Below are 25,508 nucleotides of genomic sequence, written 5' to 3'. Positions count from 1 at the left end.
TGGTTAGCACTTTCGCCTTGCAGCGAGAAGGTCCCTGGTTCGCATCCTGGCTTTCCCGGGATCTTTCTGCATGGAGTTTGCATGTTCTCCCTGTGCATGCGTGGGTTTTCTCCGGGTACTCCGGCTTCCTCCCACAGTCCAAAAATATGCTGAGGTTAATTGATTATTCTAAATTGCCCGTAGGTGTGAATGTGAGAGTGCTTGTTTGTCTTTGTATGTGGCCCTGCGACAGACTGGCGATCTGTCTAGGGTGTCCCCTGCCTTCACCTGAGTCAGCTGGGATAGGCTCCAGCACCCCCCGCGACCCTAGTGAGGATTAAGCGGTGTATAGATAATGGATGGATGGATGGATGATATTTTGAGAGGAATTTTAATAAAGGTTATGGACGTTTTCAAGATAACTGAAATAACACAGAAATAGTTGTGATTTGTACTGGAAAGCTAAGTTACACTGAGTAAATGTGATTATTTCAGCTCTCACCACTACCTGTCAACACAGGCTTGAAAAGTTTTATTATAAAGAACATTTTAAAATACACTCAGATGGTCCAGATGAATATAAGGACATGTAATAGTGCTTTTCTTTGACAACACTGTCCGTCTGCTTTGACTTCTGGTAGAATATTGTCCTCGTGGGTCTCCGGGTTTTCCTGTCACCATCTCTTAACGGTTAATCTGGATGAAGCCTCGCGTGTCAAACATCTTTAGTTTAAGCTGATGTGCGCTTGGAGCTGCTATAGGTTAATGGTTAAAATAAGTGCTGCCATCAGAGCCACTGACCGCTGACGCCAGAGCAGTGCGGCCCTGAAAAAAGTACCGGAGTGTACTCCAGCAGCGCTAAGGTTCCGCTTCCTTCCGATCTTAAAGCCAGCTACATTTTCTGTGTGGCCATTCTGGGCCATGGATACAACCTCAAGCAGCCGCAAGATCTGTTTATTGACACCAAGCTAATAAAGTCTGTAACCTGGTTAAAGTAACAGAGGCCAGATTGGTAAGTTTTTAACCTCATTTTAGCTTGTGTCTTAGCGACGCTCGTTCGAACGGCTGTTTTCACAGAAAAGCAGCTCCCGCTAGCTAGCGGCTACCTAGCTTCTAGCTAGGATGACGGTAGCTAGCTGGTTAGCTTCAGAGCGAAAATGACAGAGGAGAGCTGTCATGTCAAAATGTAGCGAAGAGAGAGATTCTTAAATAGACACGGTTTATAACTGCCCGTTTCTAACAACTTGGGATTTTGTCATTCACCACAAAAGGAAAGCGACGTTGGTACCGTTTAAAATGTTAACCGAAATGAATTTGCCGGTGTTTCTCCCGGTGTGACTGAGGAGTTCAGTCTGAGAACAAAGATCTATTGTAGGCTAGCTAACGTTAACTGTTAACATCAGTGGTGCCGGTTATTTACTATTTCGCTCGACTTGTTTCCCACCCTTTAGATTAGCCTGCTGAAAGCTATCAAATATCAAGCTGAGCAAAATAAGCTTTTTCCATGTGTAATGTTGCAAGTTGTAGTTCCATTCTCTTCATTTTAACATATATTATAAGACAGAGACCACGTTAAGTTAAAGTTTAATGTTCAGGGGAGGATTTTTCGCAGAAGACAGCTAGCAGTAACGTTACAGATCCACTTCCTCTTGCAGAGACAAATAAAAAGTCAGATTTGCGTTTTTGCCAGTCTCAATTTACATATACACAAACACGACTATAATTCACCATACAGATTTCTCAGTTAGGTGTCATCTTAATCCATGTTACTGTTAATTGATTGATTTTCTGTTTAGGGAACTGTTGACATATTGTGAGGTATATTGTTGTTGTATTCGTTGTGAACTCTTAAACACAGATCTGTTTGATCATCACTCTGTCAGACCAGTAAACCATAATCTCCAAAGCAGTTATATTACAGAAGCACTTCACCTGTGTAGGGTGTATGACTTTTTTCCCACAGCTGATTGCATCATACTAATCTCTGGCCCAACATGGATTATAAAGGATGGAATGTGGGGTATTCCCTAAGTCTGGTACTTCACCTGTCGCAGAGCTGTAGATACAGCAGCTGATTATGTACTGCTTAAGTTTTATTACTTAAGAGGTTTAACAGGAATTATGATCTTTGATTGTCACTCTGGTTTGTTGTTTTAAAATGCATGACTTCACAAGTTATCCTTGTTGCCTCCCCTCTCTTTGGGGCCCACTTTGATCATTTGTGTTGTACTTTGAGGACTAATATAACAAAGCAAATGCAAAACTGTGTCGTCCACAGCCACGAATATCCTTTAAGACAAGTTGGGAGACCGATTCAGGCAAACATATATCCAGATCTAGCTGTTGCTATGAGGAATCGCTGTCCCCATATGCCAGATTTGTAACTATCTAACTCTGTGTAGGGATTTTAAATGATCTTAGTTTTATGCTTTTTTCATAGGGTACAGAATTGGAGTCAGGCGTGTTGCCCGGTGAATGCATAGAGTCAAGAAGGTCAAACTTTGCGACAATAAAGAGGGCATTTGGAAAAGGTACAGTATTTATGTAATGTCCAATTTAATATGTGTGATGCCAAGTAAAATGAATGAATAATATTCTAACCGATTCTATAAAGTGTGGGCCTTCTGTACCATTTATCACGTCTTTGTAATGTCGACAACCAGCTGTGTGACCGTGAGGATGACGGCTGTGGACGGCCTTTCGGACAGCACAGAGGTGGTGGAGATGGAGGATGTCCCGTCTCAGTTCTTTGTAGAGAAACACTCTTGGGAGGGTCTCCGTGATATCATCCACTGTAGCAGGAAGTACTCGGGTATGATCGCCAACAAGGCTCCCCATGACTTCCAGTTTGTGCAGAAAAAGGATGAGAATGGACCCCACTCCCACCGGTTGTACTACCTCGGTAAGCTCAGTTAAAACTTCACAAAAAATCCCATGCATTGCCTTATGATTTGTATTGTCTATATGCTGCCCCGTTGTACTGCTTTCCCTTGACCTCAGTTGTGTTTTCCTGCTCTAGGCAGCAGAATATGATTGCCTCATGATGTTAAAACAATCAGTGTGTTAAATTCCTCCTTCTCCAGTTAGCACAAGCTTTTTTTGTTGTTGTTGCTGAAGCCGTTTTTGTGTTATTCGATGTGCCTATCAGGAATGCCTTATGGAAGCAGAGAAAACTCATTACTCTACTCAGAAATCCCCAAGAAGATTCGGAAAGAGGCCCTCTTAGTGTTGTCATGGAAACAGATGCTGGATCACTTCCAGGTGAAATTCCCTGCTCTTCTTGCTCGTGCAGCTCCATCAGTGGACATCACAATGTATTAATATTGAAACTGAAAATGTTATACAAGTATGATTCAAGGGGATGGATCAGGTGACTGTGGTTTAGTCATATGTTTCACACTAATCATGCTGTATATATTTGTATACTGAAGCATATTTATGTAGGAAAGTTGAATAAAATCTCTTCAGTGAATTGTAAAGTTGTACATATGATTTCTTGTCGTTTTTCTCAGGCTACACCACACCAGGGGGCCTACTCACGAGAGGAAGAACTGCTGAGGGAGCGCAAACGTTTGGGAGCATTTGGTATCACTTCCTATGACTACCATTCTCGGACAGGCCTGTTCCTCTTCCAGGCCAGCAATAGCCTCTTCTACTGTCAAGACGGAGGCAACAATGGCTTCATCGTGAGTGCACTGCTGTCATTGCTTCAATTTAAAGTTCTTAAATACTCAGGATATATGTAATTCAGAGCCAGGTAAAGGTCTCTAAGGTCGGAATTCCACAGTACAGCTGATTAGTGGCACTGGTACATTGAATATGCTTGCTTGTGTCTGAAACTATGATAAATGATATCAGTAAGTCAATGCATAGTGGTTCCTGCTGCAAATGAATTACTTGATATTCAATGTTATGTTGTCCATTTATGTTTGTAATTAATGATAAAACTGTTACCTTAGAGTACAAAAAGTCTTAGTATCTATGTATTATAATACAATGTGCTTCAAATCTACCACTGTGCTTGTCATGATTTGAAGCAGATATTGGAAGAAAAGGTGATCATGAGACCATTCTTTGAATTTTGACGTTATCCAAGTTGTTGATCTTTTGCCATTGCAGTAAGGAAAAGATTGACCATCAGTCCTACCTTTTAGAAACTTATAATGTAGTGTTTTTTTAGGACTGCCATGTGAGATATTGTGAGCAGGTGGAATTTAGATCAGGGATACTGATCGGGACTGTTTTACTGTTTGTAAGAGATGCTCTTTATTGTCTCTTTTACATTATGCTTGTGCTTATTATGACTTTAATGCAGCTACTTTTTGAAATTTCTCAAGATGTATTGTGTTTTTTCTGATTCTTCCACCTACACTACACTGCATTTGATGCCCAGTTTTAGAGGTCTAAGAATCAGACTAATTCCTGCATAGGTTTTCTGTAGGCCAGATGAGGAAGAATCGGGAAGTGCCGATGAAATCACAATGTGAGGGATAACCTCCTTAAACAGTATTGATTTTTGACAGTTTGGTCAACATTTGTGCAATACTTCTATCACTGAAATAGGAAATGCTCTTTTAAGATGCATTTTACTTTGAATGTTTTGCACAAAGTTACTTTTTTAATGTTGAATACAATCTTTTTCATTTTTCCACTTATGGTTGGTGCTGGATGCTGTTGATGGTTGTAACAAGATACAGCTTATTGAATGAACGAACTGGACAAGTAGTGAATAAATGCAATTATTAGAAACATATATTACTTTTATAGATTAAAGAAATTACATAGGTTAATATATATTGGAAAAAATATTTGCACTTTCAGTCATTCAATAAAATGAGCTGCTGGGCTGTGTTTTGTGATCACTGTTGTTCTTATTGACGCATTGAAAAGTCATCGTATCTGAATATGAATGTTTATGTCATGTCATTTACATGGTTGTGTGAGCTGACAAACGCAAGCTGTTGTTTTGACATATCAACAAATGATGCGGATGTTGGTGATGAAGTTACTTCAGTTTGCAAATAACTTTCCGAACGTCTTTGTCACTGTCTGTAGCTCAAGATTTAGAGATTAATTCATTTGCTTTTACCACGATGCTTTCATAAGGAGTTTCTGTGTTGGTGTGCCTTTGACTAAGATTGTGTATGTTGGTTTTAGCAGTCTGCTCCTGTAAAGCCTGTGGAGATCAAGACCCAGTGCTCAGGGACCCGAATGGACCCCAAGATCTGTCCTGGAGACCCCAACTTCATAGCCTTCATCAACAACAACGACTTGTGGATAGCAAACATTAAGACATGTGAAGAAAGGAGGCTCACGTACTGCCATAAAGGTCTGAAGGCTTCATTGGAATCATTTAAGTAGTAGATGTAAAGGTCATGCAGTAAATCAGTTTACTTGATTAAAAAGCTTTTTTATACACTATACATCTGTAAATGTTTAAGATTGCCCTGGTTTTGATTTTAGATTATATCAATTTGACTATGTTTACCATCATCTCATTTCATAATACAACATAGAAAGACAACTTCCTTGAGTTTCCACATTCTAACGTAACTTTTGAGACATAATTACTCAGTATTAACTCGTGTTTGTGTTTAAGATTATGCATATATTGTTACATGGATGAAAGCTGTTTGCCTCATCGTTTTATTTTCTTCCAGGTGTAGATAATGTTAAGGAAGACCCCAAGTCTGCAGGTGTAGCAACATTTGTCATTCAGGAAGAGTTTGACCGTTTCACTGGTTACTGGTGGAGTCCTTCAGCAGTAGAAGGTCAGCAATTGGTTCCTTGCAGACCCAGTTAGCCAGTACTATAAGTTCTGTTTGTGTGCAGACATGATGTTCTGTTTACAGTCCAAGTCATTCATTTTCTCTCATCAGACCCCAGTGGAGGTAAAACAGTGTACCTCCTGTATGAAGAGGTGGATGAGACAGAAGTAGAAATTATTCATGTTCCATCTCCAGCACTGGAGGAGCGGAAAGCAGACGCATACAGATATCCCCGAACAGGTCAGTGCAGCCCCTCTAAACTCTAAACACACGTTTTATATTTGTTATTAATATCATTTATACTCTGCTACTGTCTTATTTACAGGTAGCAAAAATCCCCAGGCTACCCTTAAACTGGCAGAGATCAAGACAGATCATCAAGGAAGGGTGAGCGTTTCGCTAACCTTTTGTTCTTCAGCACAGTAGCTTGGTGTTGCTAATGTTTTTATACTTACAGATCGTGAGCACACAAGATAAAGAGCTCGTCGTTCCCTTCACCTCTTTGTTTCCTGGGACAGAATACATCGCCAGAGTAGGATGGACAAGTGACGGCAAATTGTGAGTGTTCCAGTCAAAACTTTAATTATGTTGATTCCGTAATGCTGGAATTCTCAAAGCAAACCAAGGAGATACAGTGGTCCCTCGCCATATCGCCGTTCACTTTTGGCGGTCTCACTGTATCACGGATTTGTAAATTGTATTTGGCATCACGGATTTTGCAGTATATATGTATTTTTATATGGTTGTTATTGTGGCGAGTTGTGTTGAAAAGCTTTTATTTTGACACACGGAGAGCAGCATCTTTGAAAATGTGTCAGGAAGTCATCAAGCATGCCACATTTCACACTCACGGCCCTAACTAACTAGGCTGACTAAACCACAAAAACACAACGCAAACACTAATAACACTGTAACACTAACATAAACCACAATAATGACATTTAAACCCCCAACACCCCGAACTCCCATGGTGCATTGCAGCACAATAGTTCAGTCATAGCTACTGGCTCTGCGATCGCTACATTATTTTAAGTATTTTTGCTATAAAATAAGCATTTTCTAGCCTAAAAACATGGAAAACAATATCAGAAATATATAAAAATATTAATTAAAACATATTAAAAGAATATTTAATATAAATAAAATGCGTAGCATACAGCGCTGGGTGCTGATTGGCTCAGTGACCGTAGCATCAGTCTCCTGTGTGTAGCAGCGTTCAGCATATCGCCTTGTCCATTTCACATAGGCGTCTGATCGCTGCACAAAGTGTTGCTCTGCGGTGTTGAGAGGTGTATGGAGAGGGTTTATAAAGCCTTACAATACATGTAAATAATAAAATAAATATAGTCGCTACTTCGCAGATTTTTGTCTATCGCAGGGGAGTCTGGAACGGAACCCCCACAATAGACAAGGCACCACTGTATTTTAATTTCAAGTAGGAGATTGCTGAGTGGATTTTTTTATATTATGTATGGGCATGTTTTTTTTCTTATTTTCAGACATATTAGTTTGTAGTATAGCATTGTTAAGTTCATCATTTCTTTGTAATTGAGCTGTTTCCATCATCAACTAGTCCTGCCATATAAAGCAGTCTTTTGCTTGGTGTGCTCTCAGTGGCTGGGCAGTGCTGTTGGATCGCAGTCAGAGGAAACTCCAGCTTGTTTTGCTGCCGCCAGCTCTCTTCATCCCTGTGACAGATGACCCAGCTCTGAGACAGGAGAGTCTGGAGGCCGTGCCCAGCAACACACAGCCCTACATAATCTACGAAGAGACAACAGATGTCTGGATAAATGTAAATCTTATCACATGACACACTCTTTGAATCACCTCAAGCAACTTTCTAATTACCCAAGTGTAACGGTTGTCACTGTTTTTCCCATTTCCGCAGGTTCATGATATTTTCTATCCCTTTATTCAAACAACAGAAGATGAATTTACTTTCATTTGGGTAAATGAGTCTAAAACAGGTTTCAGCCATCTGTATAAAATCACATCTCTGTTACAACCGGGCTGCTGCCACTGGACAGAGGATTATCAGCATGTAGAAGGTAAGAGACAAGGAGATGCCTGTACATTTTTTAAAAATCAAATAGTCAAATTAATCTCATAAACATATGTGTTTTCAAAGCTAATATTTTATCTCTCAGCCAAAGTGTTTCTTGTATGTCAGGGAGCATGCTGACTCTTATCTTATCTGCAGGAGACTTCAAATGTGCAATCAAAGAGGAGGTTACACTGACCAGTGGAGAATGGGAAGTGCTGGCAAGACATGGTTCCAAGGTTAGAGAAAGTCTGTCAGTGCTGAATAAATTCAATTCACACCTAGAAAGTATATGCACAGGGGTTTAGAATGCACTAACAGAATAATTGTGCAGTTTTGATGCTGACTTCAGCACATGGATTTTGAAGTAAAATAATGATTATTAAGCTGAAATCTGGACTCTGAGCTATAGTTTTCGTGTGCAGCTCAAATGAATAACTTATGCTGCAGTGCCTGAAGTCTGCAGCTGATCGACATCACCAGACAGTTTGTATTTTCCCCAGAGGGGTTCTGTCAGGCTTGCACTATAGCTGACTGCATTTTTTGCTTGTTTCAGGAGATTTTTATCTTCAGTCTGGTTCTCTGGAACATTGTGCAGCTGCACAGTCTTAAAACTGGTCGACTGAATATAATAATTTCTTCAAAAATCAGACATTATTTCATTGGGTATGAATGGCATCAAACTGAAAAACATCATGTTAACCTTTGACACCTTTACAATCTGATTAGAAACTAATGTCCAAAAGCCAAAGTATTAAAAAATATAATTGGCTCATAATTTCTGACTTTATAGTTGATTTGAATTGTAGAAGCTTTTGCCACACACCCTTAGCTTTTATATTAACACTCAGGACTGGGAGTCAGATTTCTTAACAATATTATAGTTCGCAAGTGAAGATGTTTCAGTGGCTCCATTTATGTTTTTTACCCACCACCTTAAAATACCTGACACCATCTGCTAACACCTGCTGTCTTCTCATTATCACTTGCTAGATCTGGGTGAATGAGGCGACAAAGCTGGTGTACTTCCAGGGCACCAGGGACACTCCTCTGGAGCATCACCTCTACGTGGTCAGCTGCGAGTCACCCGGAGATGTGGTCAGACTAACCAAGCCTGGCTTCTCTCATAGCTGCTCTGTTAGTCAGGTATAACCGTTTATTTGTTCGCCCATTGTTGGCCTGCCCTTGTGCACATTCAATCTGTCTAGCTGTTTATCCACCTTCTAAATGTATCGCCCAACAGTGTTACATACTACAACAGAAATGCCTTCTGTTGTATAGTTCTTTGTGCTACAAGTGGGCATGAATATTTTTTTACAAAGCAAATGTCTGAGTAAAGGAAATGGTGATTATAGAAAGGTTTTCCTGAAGTTTGATGAAAGCTGTCAGAGCAGGGGTTTGGTTTGTGTAGTTTGCAGTATGTAGGATGAATGTTTTCTTGGTGGCAGCAACGTTCTACACTTGACAGTAGCTCATGAGTGTCTTTGCAACACAGCACCCTGCAGTATTTGATGTGGTATTGTAATCACATTCCCTCCTCTTGCAGCCCTTTTCTTTTTGTTCTTGCTTTAATTTTGTTGTTATTTTAATCATTTTTGGGGCTTCTCTTTCTTCTCTCCCTCTGCAGAACTTTGACTTTTTCGTCAGCCACTACAGTAATGTGAGTACGCCTCCCTGTGTTCATGTCTACAAGCTGACCAGCTCAGAAGGTGACCCGTTACACATGGTACCCGAGTTCTGGGCCAGCATGATGGAATCACCAGGTAACCAAGATTTGATTTCATAAAAAACAAACTAACTATACAGTTGTTTTCCTTAGAAAGATACAAAGACATGTACAGATAGTATCCAACAGCCACCACAATCCCCATTGCAGACTTTTCTCAGAACGAGCCTTTACAGGATAAATCCATTCAGCAGTAAACTAATCAGTCCATGTACAGTACAGGTTATTACTCTGTGTTCCACTATTTGAAATCTTATTTACATTAGATACACAAAATATCTATTATGCTTGAGATGGAACCTCAACTAATACATTTTTTATTTCTAAAAAAACATATTTTTCCCTCTCCAGTCTTATCCTTTTTCAGCTGGTGATTTTCCTCTGCCACTGGCTAAACTCTGTTTGAGTAGACACTAAAAGTTCCTGTTTGCACAAAACCCCTGACTATGTAGACAAGAAGTGACTTGTTCGAACCAAAATATTTGTTGGATGTCTACAATTTGCAGTTTGGCATCATGAAATGAAAGGTCAGCCAAGAGTCAGTGGTGTAAAGTGCCTTTAAACATCTGCTCAGTTCATTTGCCAGGTATTTAAAAAGTGCCAGCTACACTGGAAAGTAACTTTTGATAAATGTTAGTAGTTTTAACAGTAACTTTTTTCACTTTGGGTGAGGTTCATGACAAATTACAAACCTAAGTTTAAAAAAGTTAAACAAAAACAAATTGATTCTGATTCAGTTTGGTGTGTTTTTCTTATAGGATAATCTGACCCCATAAAACAGAGACTTAATGATTACATAAAACCCTATTTTATTTTATTTAGACAACATGACGATATGTTTCTGAATCAAAAGTAAATGTCTCAGCTGACGGTGCCCTTCCAGAGCTAATCAGAGCCCAAACAGGAACAACTGGTTGAAAGTCACTGTATATACATTTTTCGAGCATCAGACATGTATGGAGGTTGCCCCCACCTATCTGTGGGTTTATTTTTGAAAAAAATCAATAGAACTGAGTCAAGTCTGTAGGGGAAGGTTTGTGGTGTGGTTTTGATTAGATCAAGGACGGTCAGTTTGATCTACAGTGGCGTCCTCCAGACAATCCTGACAGCAATCAGATACTGTGGTGCTCAGACATGGACAACATCATGAGCGATTTATGTCAGAGTTAATTGTTGTTTATGACTCATTTAGAGCACCGGTTTAGGGAAGGCAGTCCTTGATTGTCTTGTTGTGTATTTATGTTTCTGCTTTGGCTGAGGAGGAGGAGTCAAAGGCTAAGTGCGTCCTGAATACAGGGTCTCCCACAGGCCCCTGGACCAAGCTGGTTCCAGTGCTAGTTTGGAACCAGGGCCTGATTTAGCACCAGTTCTTCGTGTTTCCACCAACTAAGACCGGCTCAAGCTCCAAAAACTGGTGCTTTTCAGGCACCAACTCTTTGCTGGGTCAGGGTTCCGAACCGAGTACGTCACAGTGACCAACGATCAACGGCAGAAACACAGAACCACCACTTTTAAACAACTGAGCGAATAGTAGTAGTAGTATTAGTGTTTTGAAAACTGGTAAATATGGATGCCAGTAGCGTGATCGCAGATGTGCTCAGGCAACAGCTGACCTCTGCCTCCCAATTAACCTTAAGATCATCTATAAAGATAAACATAGATACTATCATCAACTTATTGCGTTTGTTTAACCGCTATGTAATGGATGCAAACATAGTCGAAGCTAAGTAGCCAAGCTAACGCTATCACGTTCACTGTTAAGAATCAACATCTCTGGCACTTACCTGTCTTCTCAAACGTAGTCGGCGTTGCTTGTGACTATGATGAAGACCGGTAGCTGCTAACAGTTTGATTATTTGTTTCTGGATTGTAGTGTAGGCTTGCAAAGTCAGGAACGGCACTTGCCTGGTTATGATGCGCGAACGTTGTTGAACGGCTACACATGCAGTGACGTACTGACGTTTTACAGTGACACAATGACGTTGCTCTAGCTTGGCTCCTTGCCAATGGAAAAGCAAACCGGTTCTTAAGAGGCACGAGATTTGAACCAACTAAGCACCAGCACTGAACTAGCAAAGAACTAGCACCCGGTTCTTTTTTGGTCGAAAAGGGCTAACAGAGGTACTTGGCATGATGGTACTATCACATAATTACTCTGCTTCGGATGTAGCTGAACAAGTGCAAAGCGAAACAGTTTAAGAATTACAAAATAAAAGTATCAAAAGCTGATGGGTGTCAGTAACTTTCACATGAAAATGTATCATAATGTAATTCCTAATCTAGCATTTATATTCTGTATTATTTGTGTGTAATGTATTTTTTTTCCTGACTGTTTTCATACACTAAATACATTCCACTGAGTTTCCAGTACAATCGGTCGTGTCGTTTCAGGTCACATTCTAACTGGATATGAGCCACAACTTCTGCTAGTTTCTGCAAATACTTAACCAACAACCACATGTGTTATATGTGTTCCAGGTTGCCCGGGAGATTACAATCCACCTGAGATTTTTGACTTTCCAGGAAAGTCAGGCTTCCAACTTTATGGGATGGTTTACAAGCCTCACAATCTGCAGCCTGGCAGGAAACACCCGACTGTTCTCTTCGTGTATGGAGGCCCACAGGTTTGTAGTTCTGTTCAGTCTGTGGTGTAATTATTTGGCATCATGTCCAGTGAGACCTTGTCATGGCTGTCTTCACCTTATGGCCCCTAATTGTCGCTTTGAACCTGAATTACTGTGTGAGGGGAAAAAAAGCCAAAGCATTTTGAGGAAGATTTTGTGCGTCTGTGTGTATTTAGGTGCAGCTGGTTAACAACTCTTTCAAGGGGATGAAGTACCTCCGTCTGAACACGCTGGCCTCTCTCGGCTACGCTGTGGTCGTCATTGATGGGAGGGGTTCCTGCCAGAGGGGCCTTGAATTTGAAGGAGCTCTGAAAAACAAAATGGTAAAATAAGAGTCCGATAATAAAATGAATCCAGTGTTCGTAAAGTAGAGACAAAGGTGCCTGTGCTAGTGCCAATTGAAATCATTTTCTGTTCGTTTTGGTTGTGCAGGGTCAGGTGGAGATTGAAGACCAGGTGGAGGGGCTGCAGTATGTGGCAGAGAAGTTTAACTTCGTGGATCTGAGCCGTGTTGCCATTCATGGCTGGTCCTACGGTGGTTTCCTCTCTCTCATGGGCCTCATCCAGCGGCCCAACATCTTCAAGGTTAGGAGGCCTTTTCATCCTTCACTGTCGTTGTATCGTTAAACCATCATCTTTCTTTCTATCAGTGCGCTTCCTCTGCTGTCGCCTTTAATCAGAGGTGAGAAAGCAGTTGTTTATATCACTGCCTGATGAACTATAAACTGAGAATTGCTTAATTCCTGAAGCACTAATTCTAACTGAATTTGTGATGCAGTTGCAACTTGCATCCACATGGTGTCTATGTTGGATAATGTGTCGTTCGCATTCACCGAGGACGAAGGAGAGAACTGTTGTGCAACTGAGTCATAACATCAAAGTGTACTGTGGAATAATTTCAGCTAATTCTACTTTATCCAGTAAATCTAAACCATAACTTTCCTCTTGCATTGTATCTTTTGAACTCCTCTCTGATGAATAATGACACTTTGTTTTTTAAGCTGCATTCCCTTTCGTTTGACAACATTGTGTGTCGCTGCCAGCTGGCTATTGCAGGTGCCCCGGTGACGGTGTGGATGGCCTACGACACGGGCTACACAGAGCGCTACATGGATGTGCCTGAGAACAACCAGCAGGGCTACGAGGAAGGATCTGTGGCTCTGCACGTAGACAAGCTGCCCAGCGAGTCAGTCCAAACACATCTGCAGTATATGTGCTTGTGTTTGTGTAGGATTTGAATAGTTTTGTAAATCACTGTTTTTGTTTAATCAAGACTGTAGGATGCAACCTATTATATTTCTGTTAAATTATGCTTCATTTTCAGTTAGGTCGACACATAAGTACCAAAGACAGTTTTGTTATTCTGTGGCAGGCATTTTTAAGTGTGCCCATATGTAACCTTTTTGAAAAGATTTGAGGTTCAAGTAGAGATCAAGCTTCAGTGTTCACGTAAGAAACTATGAGCATCTGACAAATGGCATGTTGGAGCACTGCTCTGGGATGCTGAAGCCGAGAATCGCTGATGCCCTGCAGCTGAAATTTGAACCTTTCTATGAATTTCTTTGGACAAGTTCAGGCTTCACGGATGTTGGACGGCATATGTTATTTCAAAAAAATTGCAGTGTATGTCTTACCACTCTATGGAAGCCTATAATATTTTACAGTTCCTCTCTTGGCACCGGTGAAACCGCTGAAACTTATATATGATCAACAGAGTTACATATTTAGAGGATGGTTCCATGAAAATGACCCCTTCCTACCTTAAAATGGCCTCATTGTCACTCTGAATTTATTTTGATTCTGAAAAAAAAATACTGATGTGGAAAGTCCCAGCCGGCAGGGATTGGTTCTTAAAGTTTATTTCATACGTAACCCTGAACGTCTGAATCTGTATCTTTCAAACTGTCATTATTATGCTGCAGTTTTAAGCTGAAAACACTCCATAGCTATGGCTTTGACGGTATATTTTGTGTATTCCAGCATATAAAAACACTATATGGACACAAGGTTTAGAGCTAGATTTTCATTGGAGGAGATCTTTTACTAAATCATATTGTAACCATGTAACTCTTGTCATTCCAGGCCCAACCGTTTGCTTATTCTCCATGGATTTCTAGATGAGAATGTGCACTTTTTCCACACTAATTTCCTAGTGTCTCAGATAATCCGTGCTGGGAAGCCGTACCAGCTTCAGGTTAGTGTCAGAGGCTTGTTTCTCATGTATTAGGAGCACATTTTACACTGATAAATACACAAAAAACTGCACATTCACCCTTAATGACTGTTTAATGTTCACAGTAAATGGATTTTTATATATTGGCTTAGACCACTGTCATATTTATTGGCAGTTAAATACATTTACTTCAGGTAACAGAATACAGTTATTTAGATTATAGATTTAAAAATTAAGATTATTGTGCATTTGGATCATTTAGCCTGACATTTCAGAATCAGCTTTAATGGGCAACTACATACACAACCTACAAGGAATTTGGTTTTGGCTGTTGGTGTCACCCTAGGAATATAGAAAGAGAATAAAAAATAAAGAAACTACAGATAGAAGAACGGGGAGAAAAAAATGGTCACAGTAAAATTAAATATAACACAATATATACAGATATTTACAAGCTAGAAAGGAATATACAAAAACAGTAATTCCTATGGAGCGCCGTGCCGAGGCTGCCATCTGCAGCACCATCTTGGTCTAGACTTTCTTTACAATTTAATCAGGTACATACATCTTGTGCACTAATTTCTTGATTGAGTCTTTAATGTTTTGTTGCTGTGTTCCAACTCATCCAGGTCTACCCCAACGAGCGGCACAGTATTCGCTGCCCTGAGTCCGGAGAGCACTACGAGATAATGCTGCTGCACTTTCTACAACAATACCTCTGAAACGAGACAACAGGGGAGAAGCGAAGTCTAGTTCCCCTCTGTCCTCCTTGACCCCTCCAACTGTCCGCCCATCTTTACCCTCCCATAACTCCCCCTCCGTCAATCCCGAACCGTCTCCAACTGTTCGCTCCGTCATCGAGAACCACAAGACACTCAGCAAAAACCACAGGCCACTCTTTCCTATGAACTCTCACTTCTCCACTTCTTCTTTTGCTCTGTCTGTCTTGTTCCGTCACTTGCTACTCGCTCTGTCTCCTCCATCCCCTCCCCACCCACCCCCCCCGTGTACAGTCTGGGGTATGGTTTACGAGCACAGAGATTTGGTGTCTCACCCTGAAAGCTGAACAAAGACAAGGACATATGGAGAAATATTTGCAGGCTGTGTCACATTGACTCATCGCTCACCCACGTCCTCATCTCCACAACTATAATGGGTTTTTTGCCAAATGTTATCGTGTTGTTTAGTCCCCCCCCACCTGTTTTATTCGTTTCAGTCAGTGGTAGGAACGGGGTTACAGTTCACGGATAAGAAATGGAATCTATACACCCATTTGCAGACATGAGCTCTCGCACTACATATGTAAAATAGTGTTTATCTCATGCATCCACACGGACACGACCACACGCGCACAGAATGGCAGTATCCATACATACTGTACCTTGCAGTTTGTGTATTAATGAAGAAAGGAAGAAAGTCACGGCTCTTCCTCTGTCCACTCGTTTTAAGTGTGTTGTTTAAAGTAAAATATTTTTATGGATTTTATTCATTTTTTTAATGAGCACCAATGGAAGCCGCTCATTGACATTTTTGCGCCGTTTTTCTCCCCTCACATCACTTCGCTCAAGATGTCTGCTTGCCTTCTTAACACATAATTTATATTTGCCAAAGTACCTCTTGACTCTTGATCATGCTGGTATTTCCTTTTTTTACTGCAATAAAGGCAACAGGAGGGTGAGCACTGGAGTCTTACAACAGCTTTGTACCACCGAATTACAATTTGTACATGATACTGAATAAATGTATGAATCAATCACAGGCTTTCCTTTACTGCGGTCTTCTTGAACAAGGAGCTACGGGTTATTTGTGTGTTTCGCTGCAGCGTTTGTTGTCCTGTCTCATGTCGCAGCATGCAACCAGGCTGTGTAAGTAGCAAATACACTCCTCTCAAGTGGTTTCTTGTTTTAGTATTACACTCAAAGCCTCAATTACCCCTCTGCCTCATGTCCTCCTCTTCACCATCAGAGCTGCACCTGACCGATCCTCCTCCACAGCTACGAGTGCTTTCAAGCTCTCCAAACAAGCAGAGCCGCAGATGCTTGTCGGTCCTTCTGCACCCTTCCTATGTGAGCAGCACAGTTGCCATGGCAACCTTTTTGATAATGTAGGTGAGTGATGCTGCCTCACCTTGATCTGATAACACCATGGGGATAATGGGGGTTTAGATGCTCTTGTTTAAAATCACTGCCATCAACGAACAGGGAAATGCAGTGGTAGATGTGGGGACTTGGAAATGTAGGGAAATACTTATTTGCAGAGAATCAGATGAGAAGATTTGTTTCTGTAAAACAAATATGAGACTACAGCTACAGTAAAGCTTCCATGACCCAAATGTTTTTGGTTTTGTCTGAAGGTAATGAAATCTGCCTACAAAGTAAAGCTTGTTGACTACGTGTTCAATTTTTCATCTAAATGAAAGCATTGAAGCATAAGCTTGTTGTTTTATGCAGGTTGAAATGCCTGAAAAGGTCTGCTGCATGACTTGTAAAATTGAAACTTTAAATTTTATGCTTCGGTGTTTTTAAATTGAGCTTTGGTGCTGGTTTGTGGGTTTAAAACAGCAGGATAGCTGTTTTCATAAGCTAAGCTGCTAGCTGCAGGTTTATATTTACCATAAAGACATGTTTTTATTCCTTTATGATGAAAAATATAAGAATATATAAATACATCTATACATGTGACTTTATAAAACAAAAAGTTTTAACACAAAAACAAAAGCAATAACAGTATCTACCTACACATGCGGCAAAAATCTGATGTTGCAGAAAATAAAACATACATTAACAAAAGCCAGAAAAGAGATATAATATTCTTAAAAAATAGTTTACATACATAAATAGGAAATCAAGTCTTTTTTTGTCAGCAATTTTTATGAATTCTGCTTTCTTGGTGAATATCTTAAAATCTTTTACCTCACAGGCAAATTATGTTATTTGAGTTTCTAGCAAATTAACAATCAAATTCCACCTGTTTACAGTCTTGATCTCATACAGCGCATTAGAGTCAATCTTCTTATCCTACTAAAGTTAGTCTAAAGTCTAATTTATCTAAATGACAAACTAATTCTTTAGTAGATCCTCGTGTGGTATATGTGGTGGTGTTTTTTTTTCTGTGTACACAAGAAAACAGCTGTGATATAAAACTGCTGATGACTAAGACTGTCCCATTATAGTCACACAGCATTTTTTAACAAAGGATTTGTTGCATAAGTCAAGTACATACAATGGATGCAGGAATACTCAACTTGCTTTGCAAAATGACAGGAAGCCAATAATATTAATTAAATAAAATTGACGTCATCTTTCTTTGTAATCATTTATTTTAAAATTACTGGAGTACCAACCAATGGGCATTATTATCTATTTAATATATAAATAAGAAAATCCCAGTATTGTCACTGTAAATTTAAAAAATATTGGCGAACCGTCCTATCACGGGCCTGAATTGGCCCCTTTTAAATCAACCACTGTGTGGCAGCTGGGCATCATCTTTCACTGGCTCCACTGTGACCCAGAAGAAGGAGGTTGTCTGAGAACACCTCCACCAGATCAGCTGTCACAGAGGTTGATCTTGAGCCAGTTGTCGGTTCTCAAAGGATCACTGTGGGTGAAGCACATTAACAGTAAGCCTGACAAGGACGGAGGAAGCGGTGCGCTGGAAATTAAAGCTGACATCCTGACGCTAATAAAGTTTACTAGCAGGTGATATGACTAAGCTGCTGAAGATCTGCCACGTGTGGCGAAATGAAAGGCTGTAGTTCTGCTGTATGTGTTCGGACCTGTGGTTGCTTTATAAAACAGGCGTTCACTTGAATTTAGAGGATTATTTTACAAATCTGAAAGACGTCAGTGAATTTTGTTCTCAGTTCAGAACAGATGGAGCAGATTCAAGTCACAGATAAACATTTATCTCATGACGCTGATGGTAACATTTTGTGAAAATAAACGGTTTGAAATGTCCTCTCAGTTAAACCCTGAATTAAACATAATTTATGACTCATCCGCCACTAACGGCAAACAAATGCGGCAACTGCAGTATTTTTCAGTTTAGGCAAATTATGTTGCATTTGATACATAAAAAAAATCTTACTGTTGTCCTGCTTTTCTTTAGAATGTTACTTTTGTTTTGCAAAGATTTTTTTTCTTTGCTACAAACTTATGAATACTTTCCAAGTGGTGCATAATACAGGCAAAACACAAACACACAAATATTAAGTTTAAATCAGTTTTATTGGCTCATTATGGCCAAAAAATGGTTATTTTCTCTTAAAAAACAAAAACAATATAAATTACAACCAGAAAGCAGCAGAAATATATATATTGATTCTTTACAGCACTTAAATAAGAAAAAAGGAACATCTACAATAACAAACTCTCAAGTCACAAGGACACAGACAAGATCACAAACGATCAGTAACAGTTATATATCTAAAAACACAGATGACATTCCTTCAAATACTACGTACAAAACAATGCCTCTCATCTTAAAAGTAGTCAATATGACCCAATATCGTCAAAATCTCCACTTGGAAATGAAAATCAGTGAAGAATATTCTTAGTTTGATTCAGATTTTCAGGCAGAACATACAGTATATTGTACAAAAGGCTGGAATGGTCTAGTATCAGTGTTAACACAGCTTCTGCATCGTAATCCTGGTTTACAGCAAAGTAACTTTACATAACGCTTTCGAACGTTAATCTCGTCATGTGGAGAATGACTGTTTGTTTTAATTAAAGTTACCGTTTGGTCCGTACCATTGGGTTATTTAATCAGCCCGCGTTTCTCTCCTACCTACATGCATCTTCTGAGCTGACAGTCCTTTTTATTGTCCTACAAAAACCACGTTCAGACTCTACACCAACACAAATGACACCTCGCGTCTGGTGAGGAGTCTCGACTTGTTGGAAATGCTTTACGTCTTACAGAGCAGTAGACGTGTCGGGACTTGCTCTGGGACTCGATCTGCCCTTGCTTCACGACAACAGAAGGAAACTTCAATGTTACAACATGTAAAAAAAAAATAAAAATTCCACTGCACGGTTGGCTCTTTTTTTTCCATCTGTGGCTTCAGATGCAAGGCAGGAATCTGCTCAAGAACAGAGCAGTGGAAACTCTTTTAATGTGAGCTCTTTTTGCTTCTGTTTTAAGGGCCTTGGCTCTGGTATGAAATCGTTCACACAGGGAGACGACCAAGGAAACAGAAAGCTCTACCACATCAACCAAGCACCAAGAAAAGAAAGAATAGTCCAAAATCTGCTTCTTCTTTCCCCTCGCTTCTGTCTGTTTCGACTTTTTGTCTCTTGCTAAACTTTATGACTTGCTCACGATCACAGCAGGGGCGATCATCATTGTGCTGGACTTCAGAGGGTAGTAGCGACCCCTCCAGGTCTTCCAGAAGATGCCTTGCTTCCTCTGGTGCCGCTGCTTGGGTGGAGGGCTCTGGAAGAATCTCCCGTTTAGGTTGGAGCGACCGCAGTTGCTGAACCACCAACCACCTGCAAACAACATAACATTAGATTAGCTGCTGCGTTGTAATCGAGCCGTGTCACAAGCTATCGTCATCTAGACAGCGTTTATCACTTACCAGAGAGGTGTTTGGCGCAGTTGATGTCAGTTTTCTGGTCGTTGTCCTGGTCTCGGGTGGAGAAAGGCAGACCGGAGGTGGCGTCGGTGCCCAGCGAGCTCTCCAGAGGACTGAAGGTGCCGTTTTCCTGAATCAGGAGCGAGTACTTGGTTTCCTCTCCACCCAGTCGGAACGGAAGGCGGACGGTCGCCAAGTCGTTGCTCCAGTCGGAGAGCTTGATGTTGAGCATGTAGTCGCCATCTTTAGCGATGGCGTGGATCTTCTCCAGACCCAGCCAGAACTCTCCTAGAGAAGACAAAAAAAAAAAAAAGAAAAACGTGAGAACTTGACTTTTGCTTGTCTTTAATCCATTTCAAGCTTATCAGTGATAAGATGCTTTCCGAAGCTACATTCCCTCCTGTCCTCTGATGCAGTGATAGTAAGAGACAGTAAAGCTGCGAGAACTAATCTGACCCAAGCGAACACCTGTCCAGTTAGTGAGAGTGAGATAAAACTCAGAAGAGCATTTACCATTCAGGCTTCCAAATCCTTTCTCGTAGGCCGGCCATGTCTGGTCAAAGTCCACTGAACCATCTTGGCGCCTTTGGAATACCGTCCATCCACCATCTGGACAGAAAACCAGAGAGAGGCTGATCAGAAAACAGTTTATCAGGTAGAACAGCAGCTTCAAAATGGGAAGAAATGTTCCTCCACTCACCGGTTGTCATCTCACAAAAGACATCGAAGGGCTCTGAGTTTATGGGCTGGATGGTGTAGACCCCGCTGGTGGTCTCTCCTCTTAGAAACAGTTCATGGCAGTCTGATGCGATCTCTGGAAGAAGAACAAGACAGAAAAACAATGTCAAGACAAAGAGTTCTGACGTGACACGTTAAGCAGATGTGTTTTTCTTCAGATTTACTATCCTGAACAGCTACGGATAAGAGTTTGGAAACTTCAGTTTGAGATAATTTTCTCTCATATGCATAATTTTAAATCCATGAGTCTCGAACTGTTTAGTCTACCCAGCCTCCATAAGTAGGTCATTCTCTGTAAGGGAACCTCTCAGCAACAGGTTTCCCTGCACTGCAAGTGTTTGCAAATAAGACTATCGCTCCAAGCAGGAAAAAGCAGAGCTTATCACCCCAGCTGGAGATAGAAACCCGTGGCTGATAAATGACTGACAGCGTCTTTCTCCACTATAAATATGACCTTTCTCCCAGTTCCCAAGCAGACGTCCCTCTTTACAGCTGCTCGGCCTTGCAGCCTATTGAGCTGCTACTACCCTTTACATTCCTCAACCCCCCTCCGCTGCTTGTCTGCCTGATTCCCCCCCTCACCTCCCCTCCAGGCTTATCACACCTCCCTCACGTGCACAGCAGCCAGTCGGTGACGTAGGCGTGCATGGCCAGCGCATGGCTGCTGCATGCTTGGTGCATGGCTGCTGCATGCACGGGGGAGTGATCGCAGGGTGGTTGTTGCGAGGTTGAGGGGGGTTTGTTGTTGTAAAGACACATCAGAGGCTCAGAGCAGGGGGTCTCCGTAGCCCACCAAACCTGTCATGTGCTCAGTGAGGCACAAGAATGATATCTACAGTAATCCTTTATAGTATGGACGATGACATTATGTGATGCCATTTAATCATTTTTCATGCACTTCTTATAAAAAGAAATCGATCAAATTCGTGGTTAATGTTTTGATTTGGTTGATTGTTTTTTTGCTGCTCATTGTTGGAGTGTGAGCTCATCAGCTGATTGACAAAAGCCTTGTTTGTGTGTAGTGACCTTTCCTCTAGAGGAATGAACTCCTGGTGGCTAGTTGTGGCTGCAGTCTGCCTCAGGGTCAGGGGTTCTCCTGAACTTTGGTACGCTTCCTATTTATTACAATGGTAAATAAGGAGGAGATGGAGAGAGGAGGTTTGTGCACAGGGATGGGGGAGGAGAGGATGACTGAACAGGAGGAGGAGGAGGAGGAGGGGGGATGTCAGACTGACAGATCTAGGGGAAAGGTTGCTCTTTCGTCAGCGATGTACAAATGTTTGTTTTATACAAAAAGGTGGGGCATCTTCAGAAGAAGGGAGGAGGTTTCAAAACAGTGGAGGATATCTGTACAAAGTTCAGAGATAATTTTAGACTGCCTTTTCCCAGCCTCTCATGTGTTTTGTCATGTTTTGTTTTGTTTTTTTGTCTTGGCTCAGGTACAAGGGCAGTAATCTGAGGAACACTGCATGCAGCATGTACCAGACCACCTCCATCCTTCCACCACATCAGAGATGATCAGAGTGTAATCCTGCTGAGCTGTGACCCTGACTGAGACCAGCGAACTTTCCCCCAGTTGAAACCTCGCCAGCGAAACTTGTTGCTTTTTTTTCCCTCATTCCTCAAATCCTGCTGATGTCAGAGCTTTGAGGTATTATTGTGATTTGTACTGGCTGACTGAACTGAACTGTTGCCTCAGCCATATTCACCTTTCCCCCAGTTCTCATCCATAGCCATCAGAAACTCAGGTCTGACTCTGAATTGGAGTTCTTATTCCAATTTTGTTCACATATAGTCATTCTGATCTACCTAATGTATCTGTATTTTTGTTGTATTCCTCTCTGTCTGCCTTTATTCTCTTTCAGGACCGCAGTGACAGTGTCTTCTGCAGTTGGTTTGCATCCAGTCCAGTACAGTCTGGATGAAAGCGCTTCATTCATGCTGGTCCAGTCCCAGCGCTGGTCAGTTGGGAGCAACAGCTGCTTGTTTTGGCTGCACGCTGAGAGCATCATTTATGGCCTCTTACAATTACTGTAAGCCACAGCATGAGGGGGAACTGAATAAACAGGGACTGCTTTAATTTCAGTTTCAACTGCTGCAGCAGAATCCCACACAGTGGTGATTTTCCCACATAGAAATGAAATTAGGTCCTGAAAATTCGACTTTCAAGTTGAGAAAATCTAAATTCATACTCTGAAGGCACTTAGTTAATTTTGTGATGCCATTGTGTTAATGCTATCCTGCATTAGATGACCAACAACAATAGGATTTTAGAGGCTGAAAACACATGCAGGAAGTCCACCTGTTGCTTTTTCTTCACGCTGAGCGCAAAAGCGTGTCCCGCAATGATTAGATTCCTTGATTGTAATTGCTAGTGATTTAAGCTGCTTTCTGGCCTTACTAAACAGATGGTCCGCCACATTTGGCGTCAGATTTTGTCCAGTCGACTTAAGGCAGTGTCAGGAGGGGATTTTGGACGCTCTTTGGCTTTACTTACCGACTGGAGAGTCGCGCTGCTCCGCGTCTTCACCTTGTACGGAGCCGTCTGTGGTGCTGCTGCTCCGTGGGGAGGGTCTCTGTCTTGACTGCTGGATCTGGAAAAGTTGCGGGTCCGTTATTAAATTGCAGAAAACATGATAAAATGAAAAATACTTCATAGAACATTTCTCCAGCAAGGAATACATAAATGTTTCCTTGTAGATGCTGTGCGTAAAAGTGGCGTCTCCTCACCTGGCTTTGCAGGGTTCTGATGCGCACATTCTGCTTGTCGAGCTTCTCCTGCTGGAGTCTGATGCGCTCCATCAGATCATCGATGCGTCTGTTCTGAGCCTCTAGCATGAGCTGACAGAGAAATAACACAAAGATACCATATTTTTAGTATTTTTTCAACTTTATTCGCTTTTGGATCTGTGCGTAAAATGCGCTCATGGTACCAAAAAAGGAATTAACAGAACAAAACGAGCTACCTGCAGGGTTTAACTGAAAAGCCTCAGACATGCTCTGCACGCACAAATTCCCCTGAAAGACAAGTATCTGTCCTCTCCAACCGGCTGTGGCGTGGTTATGTAACGGCCTCACAGCGCGGGATTTTCCATCCCACTATAAAACCTTTCAGGCTCACTTAATGCTTTGTTAAACGCAGAGCTTGCAAAGAAAAGCCCAACTTTGGTGAGCCCTTTCTACTGTGTCAGATGGTTTTCCAGCTCGCTCTGTTCAGGTTGTAAAATGTGACAGCTGCGAAAAATTATTCACACATTCCTGCAGCTGATGTTCTCTGCTGCCTTTGTCTGGCTGTCCTCAGTGTTTCTCTGCACGTACTGCACGCTCGTCCTCCGTGCCTGCAGGCTTGTTAACCAACCCCCCCTCCCCTCCCCTCCACTCCACCCCACCTGCCTCCCACTGCTTGCCCCCTGTGCATTTTGATTTAGTGCCTTTAAGCCTACAGATAAAGCCCCACCATGAAGCCAGACATACTGTAAATCCACTAACTTCAGAAGTCCATTTAACAAAAGCAACACTTTCTGTTTTGTGAAGCTTTATGGAAATATCTTGAAGTATAACAAGGATGTTTTGCATGCACTGAAGCCTCACTTTCCTCTCAGATCAACTCATGTCATTCCACTTTTCTTGACAAACGTCCTAAACAAATGATCATCATCAACCCACAAGCTGTTCAACACTCACCTGGATGCTGCGAGCATCACTGCTGTTCTTGGCTCCAGCGTTCCCATCAGCCAGCACCGTGTCTCCCTGCAGCATGCTGTCAACCCTCTCCTCCAGCCGGCTCATTCTTTCATTCATTGTCCTCCTCTCCTGCTGCATCTCCTCTGCCTTCTCCCTCAGCTCGGCCGTGACATTCAGCAGCTGCCCTTCCCTGTCCTCCAGCCCCTGGGCCCGAGCCTTCAGGGCCTCCCCCTCGGCTCGCAGCCTCTGGCTCTCCTTCCCCAGCTCGGCCACGGTGCGGTTGAACACTTTCAGCTTGGTGGACACGTCCCTCATCTGGACTTTGGTTTTGTCCACGTGCTCCTTCAGCCCCTGGCCCAGCTGCAGCAGGCCATGGGCGATGACATTAACATCGTCCCACACTGCGCTTTGGACACGCTTCTCTTTGGCAGCACCACCAGAGGGTGAACCCCCTTTCCTCTCAAAGGGGAAACCTGTGGCCATGAGCACCACCAGGCACAGAGTTAGAGTTGCCAGTGTTACCTTCATTGCTGCTGTTGTCCCAAAGCTTGCTTTAAAATGTGTGCTTTCTTGTTGAAGTGTGCAGTGTCCTGCTCAGTCTTCTTGACTTGGTTCTGAGAGCTCAGGCTCCTGGATGAACAGGCTCAGCTCCACTATTATATACTTTCACAGCCCTCAAGTCTGAGCCGTGAGCCGCCTGCCATTGGCCAGCTGAGCAGAGGGAGGGGTGCAGTTACTCTCAGGTTTCTGTCCCTCCTCCACCTCTCTGTTAACTATTCATGTCAGAGGCGGAGGAGGGACATGATCTAACAAAAAGACCAGTTTTCATCTGTGCGCACTGGGAGACAGGAATCACAGTATCTACTGGTGGAAGCTGAAGAGTTGCAGCGAAACCAATCTCTTTCTTAATTGAGAAGTTTTCTTTCATGACATGCAATATGTGTAATAGTCTTGAATGGACAAGATAATCCATTCATCAGAACAGGAACATCCTGACATGAGTTGATAATGATATCAGAAGACAGATTAAAGCTTTTAATCTTAGATGAGTCTGTGTTTGGAGAGTTCATTCATTAATCTCAGTGAGTCTGAAAACACAACAGAAGTTAATGCAACCTTTCTAAAAAAAAAAAGAGAGAGACAGATTTTTAAATGTCAGAGAATATGAAGGACTATAAATTAGGATGATTTTAA

General features: G+C 41.7%; 2 protein-coding genes across 3 annotated transcripts; one reads left to right on the top strand and one right to left on the bottom strand.

Annotated features, from left to right (window-relative positions):
- The first annotated feature begins 815 nt into the window (after positions 1–815).
- LOC111566852 (dipeptidyl peptidase 9) lies at positions 816–16,069 on the top strand. 2 transcript variants are annotated; one of them, XM_023267646.3, is made up of 21 exons: positions 816–991; positions 2,420–2,510; positions 2,643–2,881; positions 3,128–3,240; positions 3,492–3,665; positions 5,137–5,308; positions 5,640–5,750; positions 5,859–5,987; positions 6,073–6,134; positions 6,205–6,305; positions 7,362–7,539; positions 7,636–7,795; positions 7,948–8,027; positions 8,782–8,934; positions 9,416–9,551; positions 11,993–12,138; positions 12,315–12,461; positions 12,571–12,723; positions 13,182–13,324; positions 14,221–14,332; positions 14,941–16,069. In XM_023267646.3, exons 2-21 carry the CDS (start codon positions 2,455–2,457, stop codon positions 15,031–15,033), a joined length of 2,658 nt encoding a protein of 885 aa, XP_023123414.2. In that variant the 5' UTR covers positions 816–991; positions 2,420–2,454; the 3' UTR covers positions 15,034–16,069. The 2 variants fall into 2 exon arrangements, with proteins under 2 accessions (XP_023123414.2, XP_023123415.2); XM_023267647.3 differs by having other exon boundaries at positions 818–991; positions 5,140–5,308.
- A 2,452-nt stretch (positions 16,070–18,521) lies between these two features.
- angptl4 (angiopoietin-like 4) lies at positions 18,522–24,949 on the bottom strand. The gene is made up of 7 exons (XM_023267653.3): positions 24,315–24,949; positions 23,361–23,471; positions 23,128–23,224; positions 20,593–20,706; positions 20,406–20,501; positions 19,896–20,180; positions 18,522–19,806 (listed from the first exon to the last, which is right to left on the bottom strand). Exons 1-7 carry the CDS (start codon positions 24,840–24,842, stop codon positions 19,622–19,624), a joined length of 1,416 nt encoding a protein of 471 aa, XP_023123421.1. The 5' UTR covers positions 24,843–24,949; the 3' UTR covers positions 18,522–19,621.
- Between the last annotated feature and the right edge of the window lie 559 nt (positions 24,950–25,508).

The sequence above is a fragment of the Amphiprion ocellaris genome, chromosome 10 (assembly GCF_022539595.1).
Source record: "Amphiprion ocellaris isolate individual 3 ecotype Okinawa chromosome 10, ASM2253959v1, whole genome shotgun sequence".
Classification (NCBI taxonomy): Eukaryota; Metazoa; Chordata; class Actinopteri; family Pomacentridae; genus Amphiprion; species Amphiprion ocellaris.
The sequence above is the reverse complement of the archived record's forward strand: the minus strand, read 5'-3'. Positions and strand labels throughout refer to the sequence as shown.